This window comes from Tauraco erythrolophus, chromosome 7 (assembly GCF_009769465.1).
Source record: "Tauraco erythrolophus isolate bTauEry1 chromosome 7, bTauEry1.pri, whole genome shotgun sequence".
NCBI classification, from domain to species: domain Eukaryota; kingdom Metazoa; phylum Chordata; class Aves; order Musophagiformes; family Musophagidae; genus Tauraco; species Tauraco erythrolophus.
In genome coordinates this window covers 34,904,959-34,931,960 of record NC_141471.1, presented here as the reverse complement: position 1 = coordinate 34,931,960, position 27,002 = coordinate 34,904,959, and the positions used below count along the sequence as shown (strand labels likewise).

The 27,002-nt window shown below is 39.0% G+C and overlaps 1 protein-coding gene across 1 annotated transcript in view; it reads left to right on the top strand.

Moving 5' to 3' along the window:
* Positions 1–25,710, top strand: part of MACC1 (MET transcriptional regulator MACC1) — a 39,402-nt gene extending 13,692 nt beyond the window's left edge. Inside the window, exons 2-7 of the mRNA XM_086614913.1 lie at positions 9,398–9,514; positions 9,766–9,873; positions 13,158–13,272; positions 15,563–17,601; positions 19,681–19,869; positions 25,498–25,710. Coding sequence (XP_086471039.1) covers positions 9,398–9,514; positions 9,766–9,873; positions 13,158–13,272; positions 15,563–17,601; positions 19,681–19,869; positions 25,498–25,710 — 2,781 coding nt within the window. The remainder of the gene's footprint in view (positions 1–9,397; positions 9,515–9,765; positions 9,874–13,157; positions 13,273–15,562; positions 17,602–19,680; positions 19,870–25,497) is intronic.
* Positions 25,711–27,002: the final 1,292 nt, after the last annotated feature.

Here is a 27,002-nt window from a genome sequence, read left to right as displayed (position 1 = left end):
CTATACTATAGCTAACAGAAAAACATTACATTATAGAAGTTTTATAGATCATGGTGATTCAATTTTTGAGCAACTTTGTACACATTTCTGTTTATTACAGATAAAGTCACCTATACAAATATAACCCTGGACTGTGATCTGTCAGGAGCTGACCTAAACTAACTTCATGCTGGATGACATTTGGACCATGCACCTCCAAGAATACTTGGCAAATTTAAATTTAGATGAAGCTTTGGAAGCAGAACATATTTAATTTGAGTTTTGATTTTCATACCTCATACTTCTCTTTCCCTTTTTGTACTAGACAGCTCTTTGTTAGAGAATCCTATGTTCTGCAAATATCTACTTGTCTTCACCAATGATCTGAAACACAGAAGAATAATTGTCATAAAAAGGAGACTGAAATTCTCCTCCAGTAAATTGCACAGCCAAGATTACATGTGCCTGTAGCAGAGTTGTAACAGGAGTCTTCTATCTCACTATAGCCAAGGAAAAACGTCTTAAGCATAGTAACTTGCCATCACACATCAATATGTGTCTTTGATTTGACATTTATAAGCTAAATGTTGAAATTATTATGGCAGTTGTATACTTTAGTCAAGGAAGCCCTGACAGCGATGGCAAGGATACATGTGTAATGAGTGAGCTCCCTGATCTAAACAGTCTTTCAACTGCATTGTCAATGTGTTGTGTGTGTTGGTCTCTATAGAAAACCCGTAAAATAATGAATTATCTTGAGAGGTGTGAGCTAGTTAAAGGTGCAAAACTCAAGATTTGCTGCCAAGGAGGTGAGATGGGTAGGGAAATGCTTTGATGATCAAAGTCAGTGACCTTTTGGAAAAGCTGTGAATGCTTCCTCCCACGTTTTGGTACAAATGGAGCAAGGACAGTAAACTTACGAAGATTAAATAAAAAAAAAAAATTGTTTCTTTAGGATGGGCATTTGGAAGGTGTTGCTGAATAAGCTGAATTCTCTGAACTAACACATGGCAGGTGCCTTTAGGTTCCTAACTAGGAAAGTCAAAGTACTAAAAAGCTGTTTTAAATGAGGTCTAGATTTCAGCGTATTTCATTTGTAACCTTGTATCTGGTTTCTTTCTGTCTGATGCAAAGATTACTACTCTACTATTACAGATCTGAAATTGGCCAGCTAGAGGAACTCCAGCTTCATAGAGGCATTATCTCAAATGAAAATGGCCATGCTGGAACCTGTAGGGCCTTTGAGCCCTGATATTTGTGGCTATCCCTCAAATTGCCTGTTCCTTTCAACCTGTTAGTGAAAGGAGCATCATATGGCTGCAGAAGTGATTTTGGATGATAAATGATGCCCAGGGTTTTGCTGTACAGGAAGTCAGTGAGGTCAATGAATCACAGCTTTTTTTCAGACTTAATAGTACAAAATATTGAGCTTGCTCAGTCTATACGAAATTGGAAGATGAGTATGCTCAGTGTCTGTGAAGGGGGAGGCAAAACGAAGATCCTGACACCAGGATCTTCACAAGGCTGAACAGTGGCCAGGTCTTGCAGGCTGCTATATCAGTGAAAATGAATTCACTGCATGTAAAAATTTTTGAAGGAGGGAGTGCAGGACTGACTGGAGTTGTGGGGCTTTTTTTTTTGGGGGGGGGGGGGGCAGGGGGATGGGGGGAGAAGAGGCAAGGACAGAAAAGGGGGAAGCTGGAGATAACATATTGAAATGCTGTGATTATATCGAAGAGTTATTGATCTGCAGCCCTCCACTTCTGCTAGAAAGGCAGTAACTTCAGTTGTGAAAAATAGTAAAGCTTGCTGAGGCAGAAGAAATGAAATAAAAAACTGGTCACATATTTTGAACTGATAGGATATAATCCATTGCATTTCTGAATCGTTTTCTTGAAGATTTTCTGCAGGGTTATCTGAGAGGCACTGTTTGGGAATTTGATAAGTTTGGTTTTAGTCCAACTTTCTGAGCAATTTGTAAGTGCATCACTCCAGCCATTATTTTTATTTGAGTGTATCAGCAAGATTCGTTGGGGCAGATGAAAATATTTCTACAACTAAACTATTTTCTGTGTATAAGACGATGAAATTTATGATAATGTACAAGTTGGCTTGGAGTTTTTTCCCCTTTGACATATGACTTGGGTGGATAGCCTTTCTTATTATAGAGCTTGAGCCACTAACCCCCCTCATTTTCTGTCCTATGTTGATTCCTTCCACATCTCTAACACGGTGTCATATCCAGTGCACCTGTGTGGTGTTGGGGAAGTAAATAAGAAAGAAGGAAGCAACAGGCCTTCTTTCATTTCTCACCACTGCCATATTAATGCAAAGAAGAAATAACATTAAGTGCTTTCTTCATAGCAAATGGCATAGAAAGATGTTACAGAGCTGAGTGGGGAAGATTTCTTGGATGAGTAGGCACCCATCTGTGTACAGTGCTTGCTCATGCTACTCCTGAGCAATTGCATCTCTCTCAGCTGCTTCATCAAATTTTGCCTTCGAAAGTTAGTGATGTTGGCTCAGAAGGAAGAGCTGGAACCAGCAGGGTGCCTGTAGCAGCCTGAGCGGTAGGGCTGTTAGGAAGAGCAAGCTGAAGCTGAGCTGTTGCTTTTGAAGGTGAATAAAGACAATGTGAGATTAAAGTAAACATAGGAATGCCGGGGATAACATGGAGGACCTCTCTAATTAGTTGTATGAGCAGTTTATTAATCGATTTTGCAGGTCAGCCAACTGCCTGGTGAGAACTTCAGGAATGGTTTCTGCCTCTGAGCCTCCAGGGAAGCAGGACAAGGGAATACACATCCTTAAAATGCTTCCAATGGGTAATACTATCCATCGCAATATAATAGCATGGCTTCCTGGATGGGAAAACTAGCTTTTCACTCAGTTATGGCATCCATGCTAATTGTATGCATCACCAGAAGGAGAACTGCTGCTGGGAAGACAGTTGGACAGTGTGATGCGATGGAGAGAATGAAGGTAGATAAAAAATATAGGGACTGGAAAAGAGGACACTGAAACAACTCTCTCACAGAATTCTTACTTTCACTCTGAAAAAGAAAAGAAGAGAAAAATCTTTGAAGATTGACTTTGTCTCTGCTTGCATAAAAATGGATGAAATTGGATGTGTTATTCTTCTTGTTGTACCAAACAGTAAGGAATAAAAGTATAGATACTCTCTTTTCAACAGGCAGGAATAGACGGTTCAATGAATCAGCCAGTAAGGCAGCTAGATTTAAGAACTAAATATAGACACAGAAGGGCATGCAGTTTGTTGGGAATTTGTTCCCTCAAATCTTCCTGAACTTGACTGTTCCTTTAGAAGAAGATCCACGGTGATACTGTAGACTGATGTATTTTATCTTTTCTAAAAAATAGCATCAGTCCTATTTCAGTTATAAAACTACCGGCAATGCTGGAAGCAGCTCTTCCTCATTTTCATATGTAGAACTTCTTACTTCTTCCTCTGAAATATGTAGTCTTCTGTGGTCAGAGACAGATTATTAAATAGAATCTGATTTTGCATGGCAGCTTATCTTCTTCTGAATTCATTTTTGTTGCTGGATCATTACCATTTTAGAGTCCATTGGGCAGTCATATTACTTCAGTAAAGGTATTCTGTTAACAATACTATTTAGTAAGTAGTTAAGAGTACAATTCAGAGGTTCAAATGTGCTTCATTAGTAGAGAAACTATCCATTTAAACATGAATCCCATTTTATAGAAATAACAGGGGTTTTTGCTTGTGAAGAACATATGTAATTGCTCTATGTAAAGGGAGAGTCTGCACTATAATGAGAGGTACTGGGTTTGGCTTTTAGAGAACAAAATACATTTTAATGAATTCCTTTCCTTCTTACCTTCAAAATTACAGTGTCAAAAATAACTTTAAAATATTGGCAGGTGTAACTTAATGGACAGCTCAGCCTGTTATTAACAACACAGCACAAATGTTTTAAATGCGATGATGTCTTGCTGCTGGAGAAGAGTTCCAACCAAACTTTGGGGACTATAATTGCCACAAAAACCAACAAAGAAAAAGTGCACTTTCTACAGTATACCTTTAGAAAGTGTCCCTGTGATTAAGATTCCTTCTCTGATGCTGTCTTCACTATATAACTAAAGTGCCAAGAACTATTAAACAAGTTCTTCAGTCAAAACAGATCAATACACAAAATAATTTTGTGTACTGGTACACAGAAAGTACAAAAATACAGAAGAATTTTTGTGTATCAGTCTTTCCTTGTAAATATTATCGCAATCAATCAAACATCCTATTTGTGCTGTTACATATTCCCTGTGTCTGTTATCTAACCAGTCGAGTAGAGCAAAATGTAATTTGTGGATGCACTGAAGAATGATTTTGCTTACAGTTATTAACTATCTAAATTCTAATGACAACTGGAGGAGTCTTTGCCAAATGAATTTACTTTCTTCTACCACATTTCATGGAATTATTTTCCCAACACAGGTGGCTGCCTGTTTTATCAATTTTTTTCCATGTGGAGCTGGTCACACGTCACCCATCTTCCATCGTTTCTGCCCTCTCAGTATCGATCTCCCTTTACATTCCCCTGAAGAGATGGAACAAGTGACTGACTTCAGTCCTGTCCTGTCTCCCTCTCCTGTCCCCCTTTCATGCTCTACAGAACTGGGATTTCTCTTTGACTAGTTTATACATTTTGAAAGCTTGCCTGACATAGTTTAAACGTTGCAAAACAAATTCTCCATGTGTATTGCCATGTTAACTTATTTTTTGGGGAATGTGTGTGTTTTCTGGTTTCATGTTTTTTTCGTCCTCCTGGAGTTAACCAGCACCAAACCAAAGTGGTTCCATATAAAAATGTTGACCTGACAGTGCAGGCTTTCTGACATGTTTTTCCTTTCCCTTGGAGCAAAAGTCTGCCATGCTTATGGAAAGAGACTTTTCTAGTCCCCTATCTCATCAAAGTACAGCACACTGCGGTGTCCCTCAGTATCTTTCTCCAGGTGCTCCCCTCAGTTTGCTGAAAACACAACACCATGCACTTTGTACATGCCTGGGTATCAGGTTCCATTTACCTCAAGGTTCACATTGCATGTTTTGCCCTTACATCTTCAATCTACATCTGTCCAAAATAAAGTGTCAGTATCCAGGCGGCATACTGACAGGCAATTTAGCTCTACAGTTGGACGTTTAATACTGAGTCCCGGCGTAGCGTCAGCCACATCGCTTTGTTATATCATTTTAGCATGGAATAGCAAAAAAACCCAACAACCCCATCCTATGTGTTTTCAACATATCCAGCTCAAAATCTGTTGTTAATGTTAATTACAATTATAATTCTACGAACTCTAAGAGTCTTGAGCAAGTAAAATACTGGCCCTTCTCTGTAGGTGGGTTCCTTGGTTCCTTCTGCTTTGCCCGCATGCTATGATGAGAGCACAGCTCTTGTAGGATTCCTGTTATCACATCGCTGGACCAGATGAGACATTTAAATGTTGAAAGTCAAGAGGGATTTTTCCTCTGCCTGTGCTCAGCCCTTAAATTTAAAAGTAATTATTTCTATGAAACATGCAACTCACAAGTAAGTGCCTGATGGTCAGTTTCTAATGAAGAACTACTACACTACTTGACCTGGGTTTGATTGTCTGGAAACTGTATCCTTTACTTGTTCTCTTGGTGGATAGCAGAGGTGCTTTTTTCTGTATATAACTGGAAGAGTGTTAAACAGTCAGATGATGCCAAAATCAAGTCTTTGGGATGGAGAAAGCCTCTTTTTTTTTTTTTTTTTTTTATTTTTTTTGGTCCTGCCCGTGTGACTCTGAGGCATACAAAGGCTTCTCTGTTTTTAAAAAAATGACATTTCCTTTACTACCCTTGAAGTTAGCTCTGAGATTGTAAATCATTCACTACTGTTAATGCTACTGCTACTTTGTCCCCCACCACTGCTTCCTGCCCTCAAAGACCACAGCTTATATCTGCCTCTCTGCAAAGCTGACTTTTGGCACTAATAAGCAGAGACATGAGCCTTTGCTGGGGAAGAGCATAATAAATAGTATGCAGGTTTGGGAGTGTTCTCTAAGCCAAGCTAGTGTGCAGGTGTCTAAAGTTGTATCTCCACTCACCAGTGACAGATAAGCTGCTCAGTTAAAGACTCAGCATAATTCCTGCATGCAGCCTGGATGTAAAAAAAAGTCTAATTTAGTAGAAAGAGAAGAAGAAATCAGGGTAACAAAATAAGATATTGAGTACTTTGGAGGTATCCTGTACTTATAAACCCCAAGACCATAGCTATAGTTCACAAGGATGTAAATAGCTAGCAGAGATTTTGAGATTCCCATTAGCTCCCACTCCTCTAGGTTGTTCAAAAATGTTGACAGTTGACGTTTTTGTTTTATTCTAGAAAATATTAAAAGTACCTAAGGATGGGCAGCAGGGCTCGAGTTTATGTGCAGAGCATGCTACCTACAGGCTTTGCCTTACTCTGCAATGCTGCATGTATTACAGTGGCATTGAAAGACTTGCAGCACCTAGAAATAGAAACTTTTACTTTTAATAAAACTTCTAAATAAAAGATGTTTCTTACAGAGCGTTTTCAATGTCTGTTTTGAAGGAATAACTATTGGCATCACAGTCAGTAGTAACTTCTAGTATTGTAATCTCTGTGAAGGAACCAGAAGTGTTTTCATAGGACTTCCAAAAGTGAAGAAACTAGCTGTGCTTCCAAAGTATGCATGGTTACATACAAAAAGTAAGAATCCAGTGTAATTTTTAACTATTATTGGTTTTAGAGGTTTTTGAGAGGTAGTAAGGAAATGAGTTCATAGAAGAATTAAGCTAATAAAGTTGCAAAGTTTTCTCTGTTCAGCAAAAAGAAGAAATACTACAATTTAATAGTAAAAAGTTGGATCCTTTAATTCATTTGTTAGTGAAGTCTTTACTTCCCATTACCTGTGCTTAAAAAAGTTACTTAGTAACGTAAGTAGAAGGCAACATGTTTCTTTTTTTCCTGAGGCCGAAGCAAAACCATGGAGTATTTCAGAGTGGTAGCTGAAACCCAAAAGACAACATCAAAAGTTAACTACAAGCTCGTGAGGTTTCTGGAAAGCAATATTCCCAAATGTAAAGTTTATAATTGAAAATAAATACTCTAGCCTTTACGCTTACAAAAAGCAATTTTAGATGCATAGATGTGTGGAATGGAAGGAAAGATACTTGCCTTGCAGAGGTCTATGGTATAGTCATTTTTGCTTGCATAGTGTTCCCCAACGGGGCTGTAAAGCAGTCAGTTCTGGGTCGTGCAGAGCTGAGCAGAGGCTGTAAAAACCTGCTTGTGAATTGTGGAAATCTACTGAGAGGATGACCCACTTCAAGTCCTGTTTTTGTTGCGCTGAGACTACTAACCCTACCCTCTAACGCTAGCTCAGATGAAGCATTACGAGCAGCGATCACGTCCGTTACAAGCAGCAGTGTAGACGTGTGTGGGGTCCACAGCAAGCTTAAACCCCGGGTCCAGGAAGGAGCGTGAATAACCCTGCAGTTCCCGCAGGGTGACAAATTTTCAGAAAGTTGAAGAAGTAGGTACCAAACTTAGCAACTACTTAACAACAGAGCGAACTAGTAGATGCATCAATTGAAAATGATTTTCTATCATTATAGGCAAAGTGCCAAGTAACAGGCTGCTGTGACAAGCATTAAAGTCGCTGCCAGGTATTAGTAAGGTAAGGGTGGAGATCTCTCGAGGCTGAACATTAAAAGCCATTTCTGTTTCTGTTCAAAATGAGATACCACAGCACCATGTTGAGCTGAGAAGCTCAACATGAGCTGGCAATGTGCACTGGCAGCCCAGAAAGCCAACCGTATCTTGGGCTGCATCAAAAGGAGCGTGGCCAGCAGGTCGAGGGAGGTGATTCTGCCCCTCTACTCTGCTCTTGTGAGACCCCACCTGGAATACTGTGCTCAGCTCTGGAGTCCCCAACACAAGAAGGACGTGGAGCTACTGGAACAAGTCCAGAGGAGGGCCACGAAGATGATCCAAGGGCTGGAGCACCTCCGCTATGAAGACAGGCTGAGAGAGTTGGGGGTGTTCAGCCTGGAGAAGAGGAGGCTCCAGGGTGATCTTATCGCAGCCTTCCAGTACTTAAAGGGGGCCTACAGGAAAGCTGGAGAGGGGCTTTTGACAAGGGCGTGTAGTGATAGGACGAGGCAATGGCTTTAAACTGAAAGAAGGGAGATTTAGATTAGATATAAGGAAGAAATTTTTCTCTCAGAGGGTGGTGAGGCACTGGAACAGGTTGCCCAGAGAAGTTGTGGCTGCCCCATCCCTGGAAGTGTTCAAGGCCAGGTTGGATGAGGCTTTGGGCAACCTGGTGTAGTGGAGGATTTCCCTGCCCATGGCAGGGGGGTTGGAACTAGATGATCTTTGAGGTCCCTTCCATCTCTAACCATTCTATGATTCTATGATTTCCTTGACTGCCTCACATGCACCAGGCTAAGAGGATAAGTCAAAGGCTTTGTTGCCTCAGCTGAAGGATTTGTTTGCTGTCCTGCACTACCGTTAGCTACAGTACCACAGTTCAGCCCTGTAATCAAAGATAGGTAAGCTCTGGTTCAGCTACCTTTCACCAAATCCCAAGCTCTGTAAAGCTGTTCCATTGCTTTCTCTTTATAATCCCTTTTATTCTCTCTGTTTAATAGAATTTAAATGATTCATTGTACTCAGTGTTTGGTCAGATCAGGAACACTGTATTTAAAATTCTGGTGAATGCATCTTGCTCCTTTTTCAGAAATAAACTTCTAAAGTCAGTCTAACAACCCAACCTTTATAACTAGTAAGTCATTTTTCGCCATGACAGATAAAAGTGAGCCTGAGGAATGAGGCACGTCTCCATCATCTGCTTCTGTTGCCTGTCCTATCTCTGCAAATGGATAAGCTTTGTCCTCTGGATATAAAGGCCATGAATCACTGTGAATAATGGTATGGCTGAGTAGCATTATGTAGGAGTCCATGGGGAGACACTGCCACAGGAGAGCTCTGCTCTTAACACAACCTGCTTTTGAAGAAGGGTTAAGGTTGAATGAAAGGCAAATTGCTAGTATTTTGCTCTGAGATGTTGATATTTTAAAAACACTAAAGAACGTGTTCTTTCTCATTTTTGAGGGCAAAGGCAGCGAGGAAGTGTTTGCTTTCAGGATTTTTTTATTTTCTTCCTTACCACTATTTTAAGCACAGCAGGACATGTTTTCTTTGGTAGAGAGACTGGAAAGAAAAAAAAAAAGCACTGGGATTTTAAAAGACATGGAGGAGGTTTCTGGAGGCATCACATGCAGCAAAAATATCATTTGCAGCAAATCTGTCTCCTGACTTCTGTGAAACTGAACTTTCTACCTGAGACTTTCTTCTTTCTCTAACGTGTTTTTCTTCTGTAACAGTGCTGCGACGTGCCTGCCAGCAGCACTCTGGGTCCTCAGTCCCCTGTTCTTATGGGTCAAGCAATGCACTCCAGGCTTGAGCAGCAGAGTGCACCTGGCAAACTGTTTCTTGCCCTCGTACAGAAAAATGCCACTTCTCTCAGCAGTGACTCAGTTCACTCACTGGTCACCTCCATAGCTGATCTCTTTCCAATCTCTTTCCTTCTTCATTCCCTGCTCACTTCACACTGTGAGCTGGTGTATCATCAGTCAAATAATTCTTTGCAACATTAAGCACTTGTCAGTTTACATCTTTCTTGCTCAGTAGCTACAGCAAATGAAAAGCTTAGCTTCTGTTTCTTCCCATATGTAATTCCCTCTTCTTACAGCAAATGTGTTTCATACCTTTCTCCTTCACCACTGTCAGCATGACTTTATATCACACATGCATTGATCTCTCTTCTCATGTGGATGATTGTTTTTCTGGATTTGTCCAGGTAAGTTCCTAATTAATAGGGTTGCCCATCAGAATTTTGTTTAGGATGCTATTTTATCACTGAATGTGCCCTTGGAAAAGGGGGAGCATTGGGTTTTCTTACTGTCCTAGTCTCATACAAAGGCACTGGGGGTTTATGCATTCCCAGGACTGAGGCCGGAACACTGGAAAGACAGGACCCAACCCTGGTGTCAGAGCATGTAACTCTGTTCAGGAGGCATGTTGCCCGATACCCGATGATGTGTGTACAGCTTGTCCCCAGCGCTTCCCACATCCCTTGACATGCTGACCAGACGTGGTCATCTTTTGCCCAGGAGTGTTTGTACCTCCCCCCTTCTCTCATTCTCTTCTTGGCTGGCCCAAAGATGTGCCTAAATCACCAGGGCTCCCTCATCGTACTCTCATACCAAGGAATGCTTTTGGAGGGGAGCTGCGGGGCGTGACTTATTTTGGAAAGTGGTTTTCCTTTTGAGTATCTGCCTTTTCTGCCATTGTGCCAAGCTAGTGCTGAAGGTTTTAAGGAGTTCCCAGAGGGAACTTTTAGGAAATGGCTTATTCTATTTTCAGAAATTCTTAGCATTTATAAAACGTTTATATGCAATCTTGTTGTCATGTCTCTGTCAATACACTCCCACTGTGTCAAGAGATTGTTTTTCTTTCTCTCTCCCTCTCCCTTCCCCATGGGTGTCCTATTTTAGCATCTGTGCATCTTTTTTGCACTCTTCTGCTCTTTCCCCATCCTTACTTACTGCCTCCCACTTCATACAGCTACAGAAATTATTGGGCTTTTAAAAACCATTTAAATAACCATTCTTAGATGAATATGTCAATTGATCAAAAAGTCATCAGAGATTAGTGCTGGCAACAAATACACTGGTATTCTAAAAAGTACACTTTCTTTTTGTACACTTACTGGAATTGTAGTCTATGGATATCTTACACTGGTGATTAAATCTCCTCAATCTCTGAAGTAGAAGCCTGAGACAAAAGTTTTGCATGTTTATACATTGTGTTCAGGCTTCCAACGTTTTCAGATGCAGCAGGAAAACAAAACTTGTTTCCTTGGAGGGAATCAGTATACATTATCAAGAATACTGTCTCTTATTAGAGATAGGAGGTACAGTGACATTTTTATGCAGGTGAGGGATGTACAGTGGAACTACAGTGTTGAGATTAAGGACATATTTTAGTTTCTATTTTGATTCTGGTGAGACATTAATAGCAGAAGCCACAAAGTATTGGTCTTAAAGGCTAGTTTTAAACTGCCATCTGAAATCAGGACTTCTAAGGCCAACATCTGAGATTTCTGGTAACAGAGGAACATGAAAGTCCAGACAGCCCTTTGACAGCAGCATGGCTGGGTGACAGTCAGGCTGAGCCTGACCCCAGCCCTGTGTCCTGTCTGAGTGCAAATCAGCAGCCGAACAGATTGCCATTAGCTGAAGGTAGCTCTTGTGGGAAGAATAAAAAGTATCAATTTACATTTGCAGTGGAAAAAAGATATGTCTCAAAACATTGCATTGTGCAATGGAAACAGACAGCTGACTTCCAGTTTCTATTCAGTAATACTTCGATGTAAGGTACACTTTTTCCCATAAATCACCTTCTAGAGCTGTAACTGAAAATTCCTTTTTCTTACAGCTACAGTAAAACGAGGCCCAATGCATCTTTTTCTTCGATTTTAAACATCATAAAATGAGATCTGCTTAGGCTGCCATTGTCGCAGCAGAAGTAGCAGGCTGCAATATTTCAGACTCCTGACAAAACTGACTTGTATCCTGTGGCTGAACCCAAAAAACCTTCTGATCTTCTGAACTTTCCTTTCCTTTCCTTTCCTTTCCTTTCCTTTCCTTTCCTTTCCTTTCCTTTCCTTTCCTTTCCTTTCCTTTCCTTTCCTTTCCTTTCCTTTCCTTTCCTTTCCTTTCCTTTCCTTTCCTTTCCTTTCCTTTCCTTTCCTTTCCTTTCCTTTCCTTTCCTTTCCTTTCCTTTCCTTTCCTTTCCTTTCCTTTCCCTCTTCCCTCTTCCCTCTTCCCTCTTCCCTCTTCCCTCTTCCCTCTTCCCTCTTCCCTCTTCCCTCTTCCCTCTTCCCTCTTCCCTCTTCCCTCTTCCCTCTTCCCTCTTCCCTCTTCCCTCTTCCCTCTTCCCTCTTCCCTCTTCCCTCTTCCCTCTTCCCTCTTCCCTCTTCCCTCTTCCCTCTTCCCTCTTCCCTCTTCCCTCTTCCCTCTTCCTCCTTCCCTCTTCCCTCTTCCTCCTTCCCTCTCCTCCTTCCCTCTCCTCCTTCCCTCTCCTCCTTCCCTTCCCTCTCCTTCTCTTTCCTCCCCTTTCCTTTCCCCTTTTTAATGAGCTCTCCTGCACAAAAAGATCTAGAATATTTTATTTCCTCCAGCTTCTTTTTCTGGGACACAGTAACTTCAGCATGTAGGATACACAAAAGCTCTGTTGAAGACCTGGGACTCCTCTTTCTAGGCAGCTGAAATAGTATTAGACAATGGTACCTTGAAAGGTTGCCTGCCTCAGAGGGATGTCCTTCCTGTCCTGCCCTTGCAATAGGTTTGCTGTTGACTGTCTCTCTTTCAACAGCAGCATGTGGTTTACAGCTCTCTTGTGGCCCAGACCACGTGCAAACTGCATCAAAACCAAACAGAACTTCTTGTAGCCAGAACAAGGAAGAGGAGAGACATGAATGTTCTCTCTTGAGCTGTTGCTGTGCTGGCATGGGCCCTAAGGAAGGGTACTCTAAGCCATTCTTGTACAGATTGAAAGGAAAATCTAACTTGATGTCCACCCAGAGAAGAGCATAGGGAGAATAATAAAGTAGGAAATGTTGGAAATATTTTGTATCAATTGTCAAAGTGAGGAACAGATTTAGCTCTTCCCCTTCAATATTTCTAGTCAAACTTATCTGAAAACAGGAATTAGGATGTTTATTGTTTTTTAAAACCATTTTTATTCAAGACCATCTGAACAGAAATTTTTGTACAGTTGGCTCAGTTTGAATTGCGAGATGGTCGATTATGTGAGTTATTTGACTTCACTATGGACTGGGGCACTGTATTGTACTGCAGCTGTAGCATCTGGTGTTTTTGCTGCAAATTAGATAGTAAGCCTCACTCAGGATTGTGATGCTCTTGGGCAGACTCCATACATTTACTTATAAACCATAACTTCACTATTTTTTTCTTTGTTTGTGTCACATCGCAAGAGCAAAGCTCAATATTCTTCAACAGTTTCCCCTTTTTCAAATTGTGCACTTGCTGATGTTTTATATGTTTAACCAATTCCTAGGAGGAAAACACTTCCAGTAGTGGAACAGCGTCCCTAACGAGCGGAGAGATGCCACGGAGCAGGTCAGAGGGGACTTTGATTGACGTGGATGACCGGACACCTTCAGCCAGCTACAGTATGTCTCTTCTGCTATTTTCTATACTAAGGCTCTCTACCTAAGATTTGTATTTCTGCAAAACTCTCAATAGTGTCAAGACCTATAGCTACTCTGTATACTTTTTTTTTTTAATTTTATTGCTTGTGTCTTGCACTACTGAGACCATTGTAGATGTCTCTGAGGTCAAAACACAAGAGGTTGTCACAAGGTCCCCTAGGGGAAAATTGCTGGCATATAACAGAAGTCCTATGTCCCCGTAGCAAATGTGGGTCAGGCAGGTTGGGAAGAAGAGCTGGAAACATTAACCCTACATGAATGAATGCTATTTAGGGTATGTTTACTGGGGGTTGAGACGAGGATGAGAAGAGGGAGTTACTAGCCAAACCACGTTAATTTAGGGTCTTAAGAACCATGAAGGCAAGCTAATGTTGGAGTTAGTCCACTTTAAAATTTGAGTTCTAGCCAGTAGAAAACCCTGGGTTGGACTTCAACTGTTAACTTGAATTAAAATCAAAGTTGCTTTAATCTCATTGCTATTTTAACCCAAAAGTTAAAAAACATTCACCTCCACAGGGCAGGCATTGTCTTAGCTTTTTGCTAAGCTTTTTAGCTTTTTGCAACTTAGCACTTGCTGTGTAAATTGGGGAGCAGGAATTATTTCCTCACTAACTTCCTGTATTCCAGTAATCTGTGCTGTTACCTTGGTGTGAGAAAGAGTCCAGCCTTATGACTCAGGCTTTACCAGAGTTTTCTGCTCAGACTTTTCCTGTAGAAATATGTCCTTTAGGAGGAGGAAACAAACAAACAGACAAAAAGCCTAATTTCTTTTGCGATTAATTAATTTATTTTATAATAGATAATAATAATCTGACTTTAATAGCACCACAGTGCAGGGAAAGCTTTTGGCCTGCAAGCAGAAACAAAATGACTTTTCAGCTAGTACTTGAGAAGTCCAGCCCCGTCTGGTGACCCTGGCCAAGGCTGGGTGCTGGAGGGGCATGAGCTAAAGCCTTCCAGATGGGCAGCTGGGAAGCAGGTAAATTCCACTTTGATTCTTCCAAATTGGGATGTTTTTGGAACTGTGGAAGAACTTCTCTGTTCTGGCTTTTTGTCCCAATTCAGGACAAATGAATCAAAAAGAAAAGTACTAACATTTAATCTTTTTTTTTCTTTTGGGGGCTGAAAGCACAGTCATTCTTTCAATTGAGCAATAATTAATAACCTTGGAGATGGAAGGTACTATGGAAAGTGTAATAATGAAAGATATAGATATGCTGAAAGAAAAGAAATGCTGAATTTTCCCTCTAAAATTAAAATCCTTTACAAGGATGTACAAAGAAGGGATAGTATAACCTCTGCCTATAGAAAATAATGGCAAACTGAAGTGATAGAAACCCTTAGCACAAAAAGTTGCAGACACTCTATTCGTGGCAGGAAGTGTGAGTCTTAGTCAACTTACAAACCAGCTTCAATGAACAGTTATTAATATAAAATATAAGGGCATCTTGTCTTCAGAAAACACAGACATTACTGTTAATAAAGAGTATATTTGTTAGAATGCATATTTAAATATCATGTAGACACCCCATTTGTCTATTTAAATATCATGTAGACACCCCTATTTGTCTACTTAAGTGCAATCTCAGAAAAATTAGTAGCCGCAAAAACATTTATTTCCAAATTTCAAATTGAAATTACACATTGTAATTTCACATACATTGTACCAATGAATTTTTTTAATGGAAAGCTGGTATAACAAATTCTACACACACTGAAATAAATTGTAAGAGTGCTGTTATCAATTAAATGCATGTGGACCAGCATGTAGAGGAGTCCTGCATAATACATTTATCTGTACTGTTCACAGTGTTTGAAAAAGGAAAAACTAGTTGTTTAATCTTTGTGGAAAGGTAGACACAAAGGACAAAAATCTATGACATTTTGTAAGAGGTCAAAGATTACTGGAATGGAAGTGCTTAAATCTTATGGGACCTCAGCATACTCCATGCCAATTAATAGTCATAGGAGTTGATAATGATCGGCACCTTGTAGAATATGCTTTACATCCTTCAGCACTAATTTGTTAACAATTAACACAGATCCTTACTGCTACTTAGAAATCAATATTGTTACTCTTTAAAAACCTGAAGGAGAAATATATAAGTATGTTCCTTAACAACTTGCTCTATATAATCTTAGGAGGATAAATTTAGTTACCTGTTAGCTTAATAGACTATCATTTGGAAATAAATGGAATTTCTCAAGTCTCTGTGCTTTAGGAAATGCTTCTGTTTTTTCTGTTAAACAGATGTCAATGAAAGTAAACTGGATTTGGATATTGACTGGTCTGATGTATTTAAACAGGCCCATGCTGTTTCCAAGACTAACCCTTTCTGGAATGAACTGTCAGCCTCCAACCCTTTCATACATGACATAGCTGCTTCAAATAGAAATGAAAATAATAGATATCTTTCAATCTTAAAAGAAAAAACCTACTTGTTCTCTAAAGTTTCTAGCAACGGGGATTCTTTGGATTCCTCAGGTGATGAGCTAAATATTGATTGTCTTCTAAGAAAGACTTCAGCAAGAAGATCTGGACGATCCAAGAGTGTCTCTGACTTCTTGGACATTGTTGATAACCGAAGATTTAATCCTCGCAAGACAATACCTCAAAAAACTATAGCTTCAGACATGACGTGGCTTCAGAATGATCGCGAAGCCTACAAGGTGGCTTGGTTGAGTCACCGACAGCTCACCCGATCTTGCCTAGATTTAGAAGCCATGAGCCAGAGTCCTGGATGGGCACAAACGCAAGCTACAGATATTCATGTAGTTTGTAAATTGAATCATGAAGGGGGTTCGGTACAGCTACCCGACTCAGATATCAACATTCATGTCCCTGTGGGTCATGTATTACCTGGGGAATTCCAAGAAGTTGGTTTGAAGGCTATCCTTAACCCTCCATCATCGTTTAACAATGATCTGTCTAGCACTGTAAGTCCTTTGATAGAACTTACGCTGAGCAACCTCAACACAAGGGAAGCCATTTTCCTAGAGGTGAAAGTTGCAGCTAAAGTGAAGAATGATCCACTCAGCCAAGTTATGAGTGATATTGTGTGTTTTTATAGTCTTAATAAAGAAGGGCCTTTTAAGAAGCTAGAAAATTGCTACACTTATCAAGACACCATACAAGTGAAGCTAACAGACCTAAGTCATGTGATGTATGCAGTGATTGCCGTACAAGCAAACAAAATCCAGCCTCCAGCAACTAATGTCTGGGACTATGTTCATAGAATGGTCTCAGTTGGAATTTATGGTCCCAAATATATTCATCCATCTTTCACAGCAGTTTTTACAGTTTTTGGTCATAACTACATTCCAGGAAAACTCACAATTTGTGATATAAAAAAGGGGGGGAAAAGCATGCCTCCTGTTGTGTTTCAGTTGTGGGGAAAACATACATTTCTACTTGAAAAGCCGCAAGATCTAAACATTTCTTTGGTATCCTGTGATCCAGATTTCGAAGTGAAGATGGAAGACCGAAGCAAAAACATTAAAGAGGAAGAGCTGAAAACCGGTGAAATGGTCCGTCAACAATTCCTGTTTTCCATGCTTGGATGCAGGGAAATGCATTTCTTTGTTTTCCTCGTTCAGATTAAAGTCTTAAAAAGTAGCCAAGTAACGCAGTTCCATGTTACGACTCCTGATCCAGCTCCAAAATTAAGTGGTATTGTCAATAGGCCAAGGCGCTTACAAAACCGCAAAGAAATCAAGTCTGCACCTTTACTTTTAATACCAACAGTTAAATATCCGAAGTTTCAAGATAAAACTTTGAGTGTTAACACTTACGGAGTGGCTTTGAAAACTGTGTTACGTCAAAATAAGATTGACTATTTGCTCGAATATTTTAAAGGGGACACAATAGCACTTCTTGGTGAAGATAAAGTAAAAGCCATTGGACAAACCAAAATAAAAGAGTGGTATGTAGGAGTTCTCAGAAGAAAGATTGGTCTTGTACATTGCAAAAATGTAAAAGTGATTTCCAAAGAACAAGCTATGGACACTGCTGATAGTGTGCTAACAACCAGGAATCTTGTTGAACAAATTGCATTGCCATTCAAAAAACTGACTTACATCTACTCAATAGTTCTGTCTACAGTATCAGAGAGTGTTTATGATTGGAGAGCTTTGGCTGAGGTGCTAGGATATTCACATATGTCTTTGGATAACTTTAATGAGACACATGCTGACAAAGAATCAGAGAGAGTTGCACATGTTGTGAAGAGGATGAAGGAAGACTGCCATGCAAACAAAAAAAAAAGACTATTCCTTTATGAGCTCATTGTGGTAAGTATTGCATGAACTCACTTGGTTATTGGGAATGCATTGCCAAGAAACTGCTCAATACTAATACGTGAACAAGAAAACATGGTCCTGCACCCTTCCGGGAATCTTTACAAACCTGAACGTGTTACTAAAATCTGTAGAGACCCATAGATGGAAAATACATCTGGCCTCTCATGAGGAGTAGTACTTTGATGAATTAATTCTAAACAATGTTTTGTAAACGTTCCAGGAGCCTTGCTCATTTAGTAGATTGACTGAGTTTACTTTTTTGTTTTTTAAACGGCCATGATTGAAATAGTTTTGTCTTTTGTTGTAAAAGTCATCCTGCTAAATTGCTTCCCCAACCAATGCACATTCCCATTGTGAAATATTTAGCAACCGTATTGTGTGGAAACTCCATTATTTATATATCTCATGTACCCTAAAAGGCAAGTCTAAGTTTACTTCATATTTCTAAAGCAAGGAAATCCTAACCTACATGTTGAAGACAAGATTTTCTGTCCACATGTGACAACTTCATAGTCAATGAAGCCTATTTAGGGACAGAAGAGAATTATATTTCTCATATAAAAATAAAGTATTATAAAAATGAGTATTTAAAAATTCACATTGTAGCTTTTTATCTAAAGTCTTTTGACTATCCTGAATTGCAAATCTTAACACAGTTTAATTCTCATAACTAGTCTATCCCCTTTGAAGTTGTGGCAGCAATTTCAGCAGGATTCAGAAGATTTTGGTAGCAGTGGCCATTTACAGCTCTTAAGACTCATTAAACTCCCTGGAATAAAACTGAGCAAGTATGAAGTACAGTTTAGTGTGCTGTGTCTCTGTACAAAAAGGGGAGGGGGACGTTAAAGGTGAGAATGATCCAAACTTTTAATTGAATATAATGAAATAAAGTTCATTACAGAACAGGCAAAAGGTGAAGCATAATTAGGTTAACAAGATGTCCCATTTTGTTGAGATGTATGTGATTTTGAGCTTTGAAGTGCCAATGCAAGTTCCTGTCTTTGAAAAGCTAGGCTTAAAGCTAGATATGAGCTGTGTCACTTTTTAGTAGAATTTACTGGTTATTTTAATTCATCTCCTATTTTTATGCTTTATAGGGTTCTTGATTACCAGAGCAAAGACAAACTTAACAACTTTGTCTCCACTTTGTCAAAGTATAGGGGGATTTGGTACTGTACACTATTGTCTGCTTCTCACTACTGTGCCTACCAAAAGTTTTACTGTTTGCAACGAGGATTTTTATGGAAAAACATTTTAGAATTAAATCACACAAATATCCGATTTCTGCAGAAATGCTAGATATTTTATGAAAAATCAGTATCTAAAAACAAAGGAAAACTTCCAGATTTTGTTCTTGATCTTTCACTGGAAAAGTCAACATTATCAGTGGAACATTTTGCTGTTAATTTGAGGAGGAGAAAAAAACACCACCTATTTTTCTCATTAGTTCTTATCCAAACAAATAAAGAAAGGGGAATGCAACACATCTGCATTTCAGGGTTTCACTCCTGGAACCATGTTAATTTGTTTGTTATTAAAAGCTCATTTAGCATGGAGGAGGGAAGAGTTTTCTGCTTGCATTTCTGCTTAATGCTCAGCAAATTATCAGTTCTGTGGGAGCAAGAAATTAAAAGGTGTTGGCCAACATTGTCAATGGTTTTCTAGAAAAGCAGTAGACGATGGACCACACCTTAGTATAACAGTGCCCTAACTCCATTTTTAAGTTTCATGTCATACTTTTAAGAAGCTAAATTTGATGTCCCAAATATTTTTGTTGGAGAAGCATATTTTTCCTTTAGGATCCGTAAGCTTGGCAGGATCGATGTGACACTGGAATGCTGAAGCAGCTGAATGCCAGCTTAATTTTTTTCTTAAGCTTGTGGGCAGTTTTCCTCTGAAATGTTGGCAACACCTTTCTGTAGGGAAAAAAGTTACACATTTGTAAGAACACAAAATAGACAAAAAGCCTTTCTGTCTGCTTAGAAATGTGGAATAGTGCTACAAAAACAAATGATAATGTTCTGTTTGTAATTACTTGTGAAGTAACACTAATGAAAATGACTATTGCAGGCACTTTTGAAAATAGATTGCCAAGGATTAGTGGCACGTCTTACTCAGGACACCATCATTTTGACTTCAGCTGTCAAGCTTGGAAAATACTGGCGGGAGCTTGCGGAGAAGCTAGCCAGGCTCACGAAGCAGCAAATTGAGGCTTATGAAGTACCCCACCAAGGGAAAAATGGCACGGTAGCTCTGGAGGTAAAGTTCTGGCGTAACGGCATGTGCATCCTTGCTCCTCTGCACAAACACAGCCAGAGACCTTTCTTCTTCCTTGCTTTGTGCTTTTCTTTCCTTTTGCTGTTCAGTCTCCTTATTTAATTTGTAAGCCCTTTGATGTGAGGAATTCTCACCAACTTTAGTTTGCAATTATCTAGATACTCCTTTGAGGACAGTTGTTCAGTGTTACTGTGTCGAATCAACTTGGTGTGGAGGTCCTGGTGTCTGTCTTGAGCTTCAGCTCTTTACCCCCACCTCAAGGGCCACTTTCAGTTCCTTCTTATTGTCCTGTCCACTTGTTAACCTTACTCATTCGTCTGCCCATCTCTTTCCTAACTGCTGTCGTTTTAGACTCAGGGAGGAAGATCGACCATTCAGACCTTGCAGGAGCCACTTCAAATCACCCTCAGTACAGCTTTTGCTCTTTCCACTGAAAGGAAGCTTACCTCCGCCACTAACACTTTCCTCTTCTGCATATGTGCCAGATTTATCATCATTTATGTGGCATGACAAAAGGTTGGAAGCTCTGACACCAATTCCACCTCTGTCCTATTGTATGAACATGGCAAATCCATGTTTTAATTTCGTAGTTTGTCGTGCTATTTATCCTCCCTTGTAAAGCACTCTGCTTATGCAGAAATAAGACTTCTAAATAAAAGTCAAGTTGCCCCCTCGTGTATTTTAGTGTGTACACATCTAAGGAGTGATTTATGTACCGAATTATATCTCTAGGGCCATTTGAGGTGCCTAGAGGTACCCATGGCATCCATGCAATGTCAGCTATATCACAAGACTTAGGGTGGGCCTGTGTCCACGCCTCTGAGCCAAGGGCCAGCCTGTGCTCCTGGCACACCTTTACCTGGGCAGCCAATTGCTTCCTGTATTTTCCTGCTTTTATTTTAACACCGAAGCATGCAGTAGATCCACTGTTTCCCATATATTTGTGTGCCAATGACTTCTAGGTCCCAGGCTGCATTTTATCCTGAAAACTCTTGTAAGTGTTGCTGAATAATGTTCAAGCTGACCTTTCTGTCTTGAGCACTTACACTCAGGCTCTACTCTCCCTCTGCCTGTACTGTCATCCCCTAATTACTGCAGGTACTGCCCATGATCCAACCTGAATTCCTTCTCTCTCACCTCTTGGTACGAAAGGAATCGTTATTTCCCATTCACAGCTTCAGAACTACTCAAGATAATTTTTTTCTTGCATTTTCTTTACCTGTAGCTGATTCTTCCTGTTCCCTGCCAAAAATATCCTCTTTTCCACAATGTGAATCCAGTGAGTCTTTAATCTCAGTTTTATCTATCTGCCTGGTGATAGCTGTCCAGAGATTTCCTCCCTAATCATGAACCACCACCTCTTATTCCCTTTGAATGCTCCACCTTCCCTCTCCAATCAATATTTGACAAAAATTTCACACATTTACTTATAAGGTTCTGTACTTTTCTGCAAAATTACCTCTATCATTGCTATTTACAAACAGTGCCTCCTCCTCTATCTTGCTTTTCTCTTTGAGCTATTTTGTGTGGGGTTTTTTAAGTTGTTCTGAGCACATTACTTTTGCCTGGATTCATCTTCCTCCTTATTTTATTTTCTCATAAAACTCTCAGCTCTACCAATCCCTAGTTTACTGCTCTCTTTTAGTGAAAAAATTCGCCCTGTTATTGGCACTGGTTTTACTCTAGCTTATACTAAAATACTAAAATCAAACAGAATGTGAATGCTTGTCATTTCATTTCTTTTTTTTTTTTTTAACTGTTATGTAGTGACTTATCAAACTTCCTTGACTTTTGTTTTACTTACTTGGCTTTCTGTGTTTGTCTTACACAATCCCAGCTTTCTACAGAAGGAATTATAGACTTGAACAATGTGTGACTCTACTGGTCTCCGTGGTATTTGGAAATGTTTTCTCTTTTGCTAATATACAGCAGAACTAAACCAATCTTAAAACGTTTTCCAGCACCATACCTATTTATTTATATAAGTATAATTAAATATTAAAACCAATATATATACTTTGTTTTAAGTGGATGCCTATTTCCATAAAGTCCATCTTCTGCTTCATACATCCTATTCTTTTATTTTCAGGAGTTTTTTACATTATTTTTATGATAAACCACCTACAAGATTCTCTGCCTTTCAGTGACAGTGTCTGCTGCCAGAAGACAGTACAGTTAAATTAATGATAAAAAAGCCAATAACAGAGTATGTTCTATTTTTTAAGAGAACATTCAACAAACAATCAAACATAAAAATTCTACTTTATTTTTATGTTGTTTCTCAAGGCTTAGGGTGGGCCCATAGGGAATTTTTTGGTTTTGTGTGAGCATTGTAACAGTACCTGTCCAGACAGGTGTGAGTTCAAAGCACACCTCATTTCTCTCACTGATATCTCAAGTGAACACTGAGCATCCTCACTGTTCTGTGAATCTAACCTTGAATTTCAATACTTTCTACTGAATTTCAGTGCTTTCTTCTGACCTCTGAACTTCTCACTACTCTGCTGAATTTGAACCTCTACATAGAGAAAGCCATACTCTGTTCATAAGGTTTTGTGTATGTTGTTCAGCAGGGATGCAAAATGAATGTAGCTAACGCAGTGTAAATTTATACACGTGCGGAGATGCTCCCAGCGATGTTACAAGGTTAGCATTAGTCTGGCCAATTTCAGAATGATTGCTGATCCTCACATTTACTTAGTGGGTATAACAGAACCCTGATTAAAACCATCTTACCTTAGCCTGGAGTTTTCTAATGGGAAAGCTTTCTTATTGATAATAGTTTTTGGTTTGAAAATAGGAAGCCAAACAAAAATGGGGAGTAGTAAGTTTTGACTAATTATTAAAAAATATCTGAAAACATTAACCAATTCATTACCCATGAAGAACTGTTCTAACATCAAGAGATTAATCGGCTGAAAAATATTTCTACTTTTAAACTTAATATTTTTCTTAGTGGGAGAAATCTTCTCCCAAATGATCACAGAGGCAACTTGAGGTACATACGATTGGTGTCTAGATTTTGAAGTGCTTTTCATCAGTAAATTCCAAATCACTTTATGGAGGATTTAGGTATCATTATTTCCTACTCAGCAGAGGCAGTGGAAGCAGAGGGAAAACTCATGCAAGCAGCTGAGATGAGACTTGCCCAGCCTGCTGCACTGATTTAATATTTTTTTTTCTGAAAATCTGCATTGATATAATTCAAATATAATGTCAAATGCAATTCTGTTCAGCCATGGCATTAGAGTATGTGGAGAAGGGCCTGCCTTAGAAGCCTAGTTTGCAGTGTTAGTTCAGTGTGGTTAACATGTAGATTATTGTTGAATCATGCATCACTGATGACTCAAAGGTTTTGACCCTCACCCCATTTTTTTTTTCTTTTCTTTTGTCTCAGGGAAAAAAAATCAGTTGTGACAGAGTAGAGGGAAGCAGAGTTTGTATTTTAGGCATATGTCAGCCAATTCTCTGATTGCAGTGTCAGACCGACCTTCAGCATAAATCGAAGCATAGCATCTTTCCATACTCACTGTCTTTTCACATTCTGGTGAAGACAGAGAGCTGTACTCCAATTCTTCAAATATCCTGGTCTAACAGGAATATAAGAAAAGGAAGCAGGACACAGAGAAAAGACATAGCCACTGGCAGATATCAGCAAGTCTCAGCTTCTCTTGTGGGCTACCTTGGTTACCACGCTAGAAATAGGAACACAGAAACTTTCTGGTCTCAGCATAAATACAACAGTGGTGAGCTGCTTTAGTTTATTAAAATATGCTGTAGTATCTAGTATTTATAGTAGTACATTAAAAACCCATTTTTCATTATAGCCTGTCTAATGAAAGAATTCATCACTCTCCTTCCAACCTACCACCAAATTACTTTTCTTTCCTAACCTTATTGTTATGGTTTAAGACAGACTTGCTTAAATTGAAAAGTAGGCACTATTCATTTTGGGTAAATGATGATACCTTTCCCTCCTGTAGACCTCAAATGAGAAACTTCACTGAAAGCATAGGCACTTTTTTATGGCTTAAAGTGAAGGCAGAAGCCAGACTAACTAGACTGTGAGACACACTACTGGGGATATGAATTTGATGGGTTCTTCCATTTGGAGATGGAGGAGAAAGGCAGCAGAAGTTGAGGCAGATGTTTACAGAAACTACAACAGAATCAGTCTTGGGGTAAGTTGAGAGTTCTTAGCCCAAATGTGGAGAAAAGCTCAGAACTATAAGCAAAGAAATTCTCCTGCTACTCAGTCCTTCAAGGGATCAAGTAAATGAAGCTTAACTCAAGGAAGCAGAGCTTTATGTTGTGTATTATTTGTAAATTAATAGGATTATATTGAGGAAATAACCAATTTCCTCCTGTTTTATCCTTCAGAACCAAAAAATCTGCTTTTCCATTAGAAGACAAAAAGATGTTAAAAAAATCTGGACTTCCTGATCTCTTCTGTGTGTGTATCTATCTATCTATCCATCTATCTATCTATCTAAAAATACGTGCACACATCAATCCATATGCTTTTATTACTGTGCATAAGTGTGTTTCTGTTAAAACAGCAAATGCCAGAACATCCTAGGAAAGTGATAGGTTTCTTTATGGCTTGAGCAATTGCTTACTCAATTGCTGTTTGTGAAACCTTTATTGCCAATGAAGAGTGGGAGACTACAAAATGGAAAACCCAAGTTTAATTTGGAAAAGCGACAGCTGGGAAAACACTCTTTGTGTTTGTAAACTGAGTACACTTACTCTGGACATCAGCACTTTGAAAGATGTAAGTCCAGCTTGGTATCTGAATCATGCTGTCATAGCTTAATTAATGTCACTAGAGCAATGACAAATTACACCTGCTAGGGATCTGCTCCATATTTGTTTGGCATAAAATAAACATATTATAGTTTGAAATAAGGAGCACTGTTAACCTGTCTTTTCATTTCTTTTGTTTCTTGCAGAACACTTTTAAAATTACATATCCTTTTTTAATTTTTAAAAAAATTAATCACAAAAGCTTTTGACTCTCCTGTTTTTGGAGTGGTTTGAGGTGTATTCTTTCTTTTTTTTTTAAAAAAAGACATTTTATAGATAGATCGTCTTCCTGCTGCTGTTACCAGAAAAGATTTTTGTAAAGATAAGAAGCTGCTTAAAAGTTCCAGGCTAAGTAGAAGAACAGTGGGATGTTGATTAATGAGACAAAGGGAGGCATTAATCATATAAAGCTCAGCCAAACTCCAAATAGGGAAACTGTGTATGCATTGCAAAAATGACCAAGGAGAAGTCTTTTCCTTCCACTCCTGTTCTTTGAATTATACTTTCATATAGAGATATATTTCTACTTGGTGATAATCATCTCAATGAAGAATTTATCTTTTCATTATTTATCCCTCTAAGAATCTGAGAGTTTTGTAGAAATGAAGTACACAGTGTTACTGGAGTTTTTATATCAACATGCCTTTTACAATAAAACATTTCAGCATGGCTAGGGATCAAACACTTACTTTCTTTCTTCTTTTCTGTTACTTTTCTACCATTGGAAAGATTTAGCTATTTTTTGCTCAATAATTTAATTTCTGCAACTAAACCTTTTTATTTTTTTTTCCCCTTTATTTTCAGATGATGTGGAAACCTGCGTATGACTTTCTCTACACGTGGGCTGCCCATTATGGAGACAGTTACAGGGATGTCTTACAAGACCTGCAATCAGCCTTGGATAAAATGAAAAACCCCGTAACAAAACATTGGCGAGAGTTAACTGGAACGTTGATTCTTGTGAACTGCATGGAGGTCTTAAGGGCAAGTGCTTTCTCCAAAATGGAGGAGGAATAGACCACCAGGACATATTTTTGGAAAAATCTCTTGGGAAACTGTACAGCTAACTGTGTTTCAGTGATGCTCGCAGAACAGGACAGAATGCAGTTTGTTTTGACTGAGATGATGTTGGGTCCAGTCCCATGGTTCTCACCTACAGATTACCAGACCTTACAAATTGCTACTGAGTAAATAAGAAAAGAGTGAGGGATTAAACTAATGAGGTCAACAAAAATTACTTGAATTCTATAAGGTAGTTTCCAAAAGGATCTATTTATGCTTGCACTCACTTTTAGGTGCAGATCAATTTTAAAAACAGAACTATGCATGGATGAGTTCAGCCTGTGGGGCTTAGGTTTACATTATTTTCAGTGAAGTATTAAAATCTAAATATTTAATACATTATTTTAATTGGTGCCAAAATCCTTGACTACAGGTCAATGGGTGCAGGGTAACCTAGAAAAAAACTTTAGGATTCTTTTATATTCAACTAGGACGAAATTCACCTCCCCTTCTCACAAAACAGGAATTCAACAGTTATTTGCACATGGAAAAATAGGTGCGTGGTGCCCAGTCCTTCCAAAACAGCTTCTAGTGTCTTTTTTGGAGACTGGAAGAGAGACATACAATTTAATGGTCAAAGGTCTTTGGTTCTGATTGGTTCATTGTTGTAACTCAACTTGATTTGTCTTTCTTTTTTTTTTTTTTTTTTTTTTTTAAATTCAGGAGAAAAGGAACCAGAAATTCAGGAAAATTCAGGAAGCTTTCTTGATGTACATTGTCCACCTCTCTAATCATTTGCTTATTCCTATTCTGTTATAAAAGAGGTAAATAGGGAAGAGTGGCTTTGTACATACAAGGGATGTAGGCAGTTCATAGCCACTTCTGTTGATCATTTTCTTCTACCTTACTGTATGAAGAATATGGATGACGGCTGCTATTCTCTCAAAAAAAGTTAACAGTGAGGTGTTTTTTAGATTTATTTATTTATGGAGCAATTAATTATCATTAGTCATACGTTCTAAAAAGAACCCCGCTTAGATGTTATCAAGAAAAATCTTTCAATTACCGAGTAGCTTATTATAAACACAGAAAATACAGGCTGAATAATAGCTACAGGCTAATCAAATTTATTTATTTTTTTTAATATAAGGTGTTAAATATATTTTTAGCGAAGTGGTAGATATAAAAGATTAAAGCTATTCTGAGCACCTTTGATCAGCATGCATTCAGAAACATCAGCGAATACTCACGACAACCAGTTGAAGAGAAAGCTGGCATTCTGCCATCACATGCAGTTGGCAAGACAA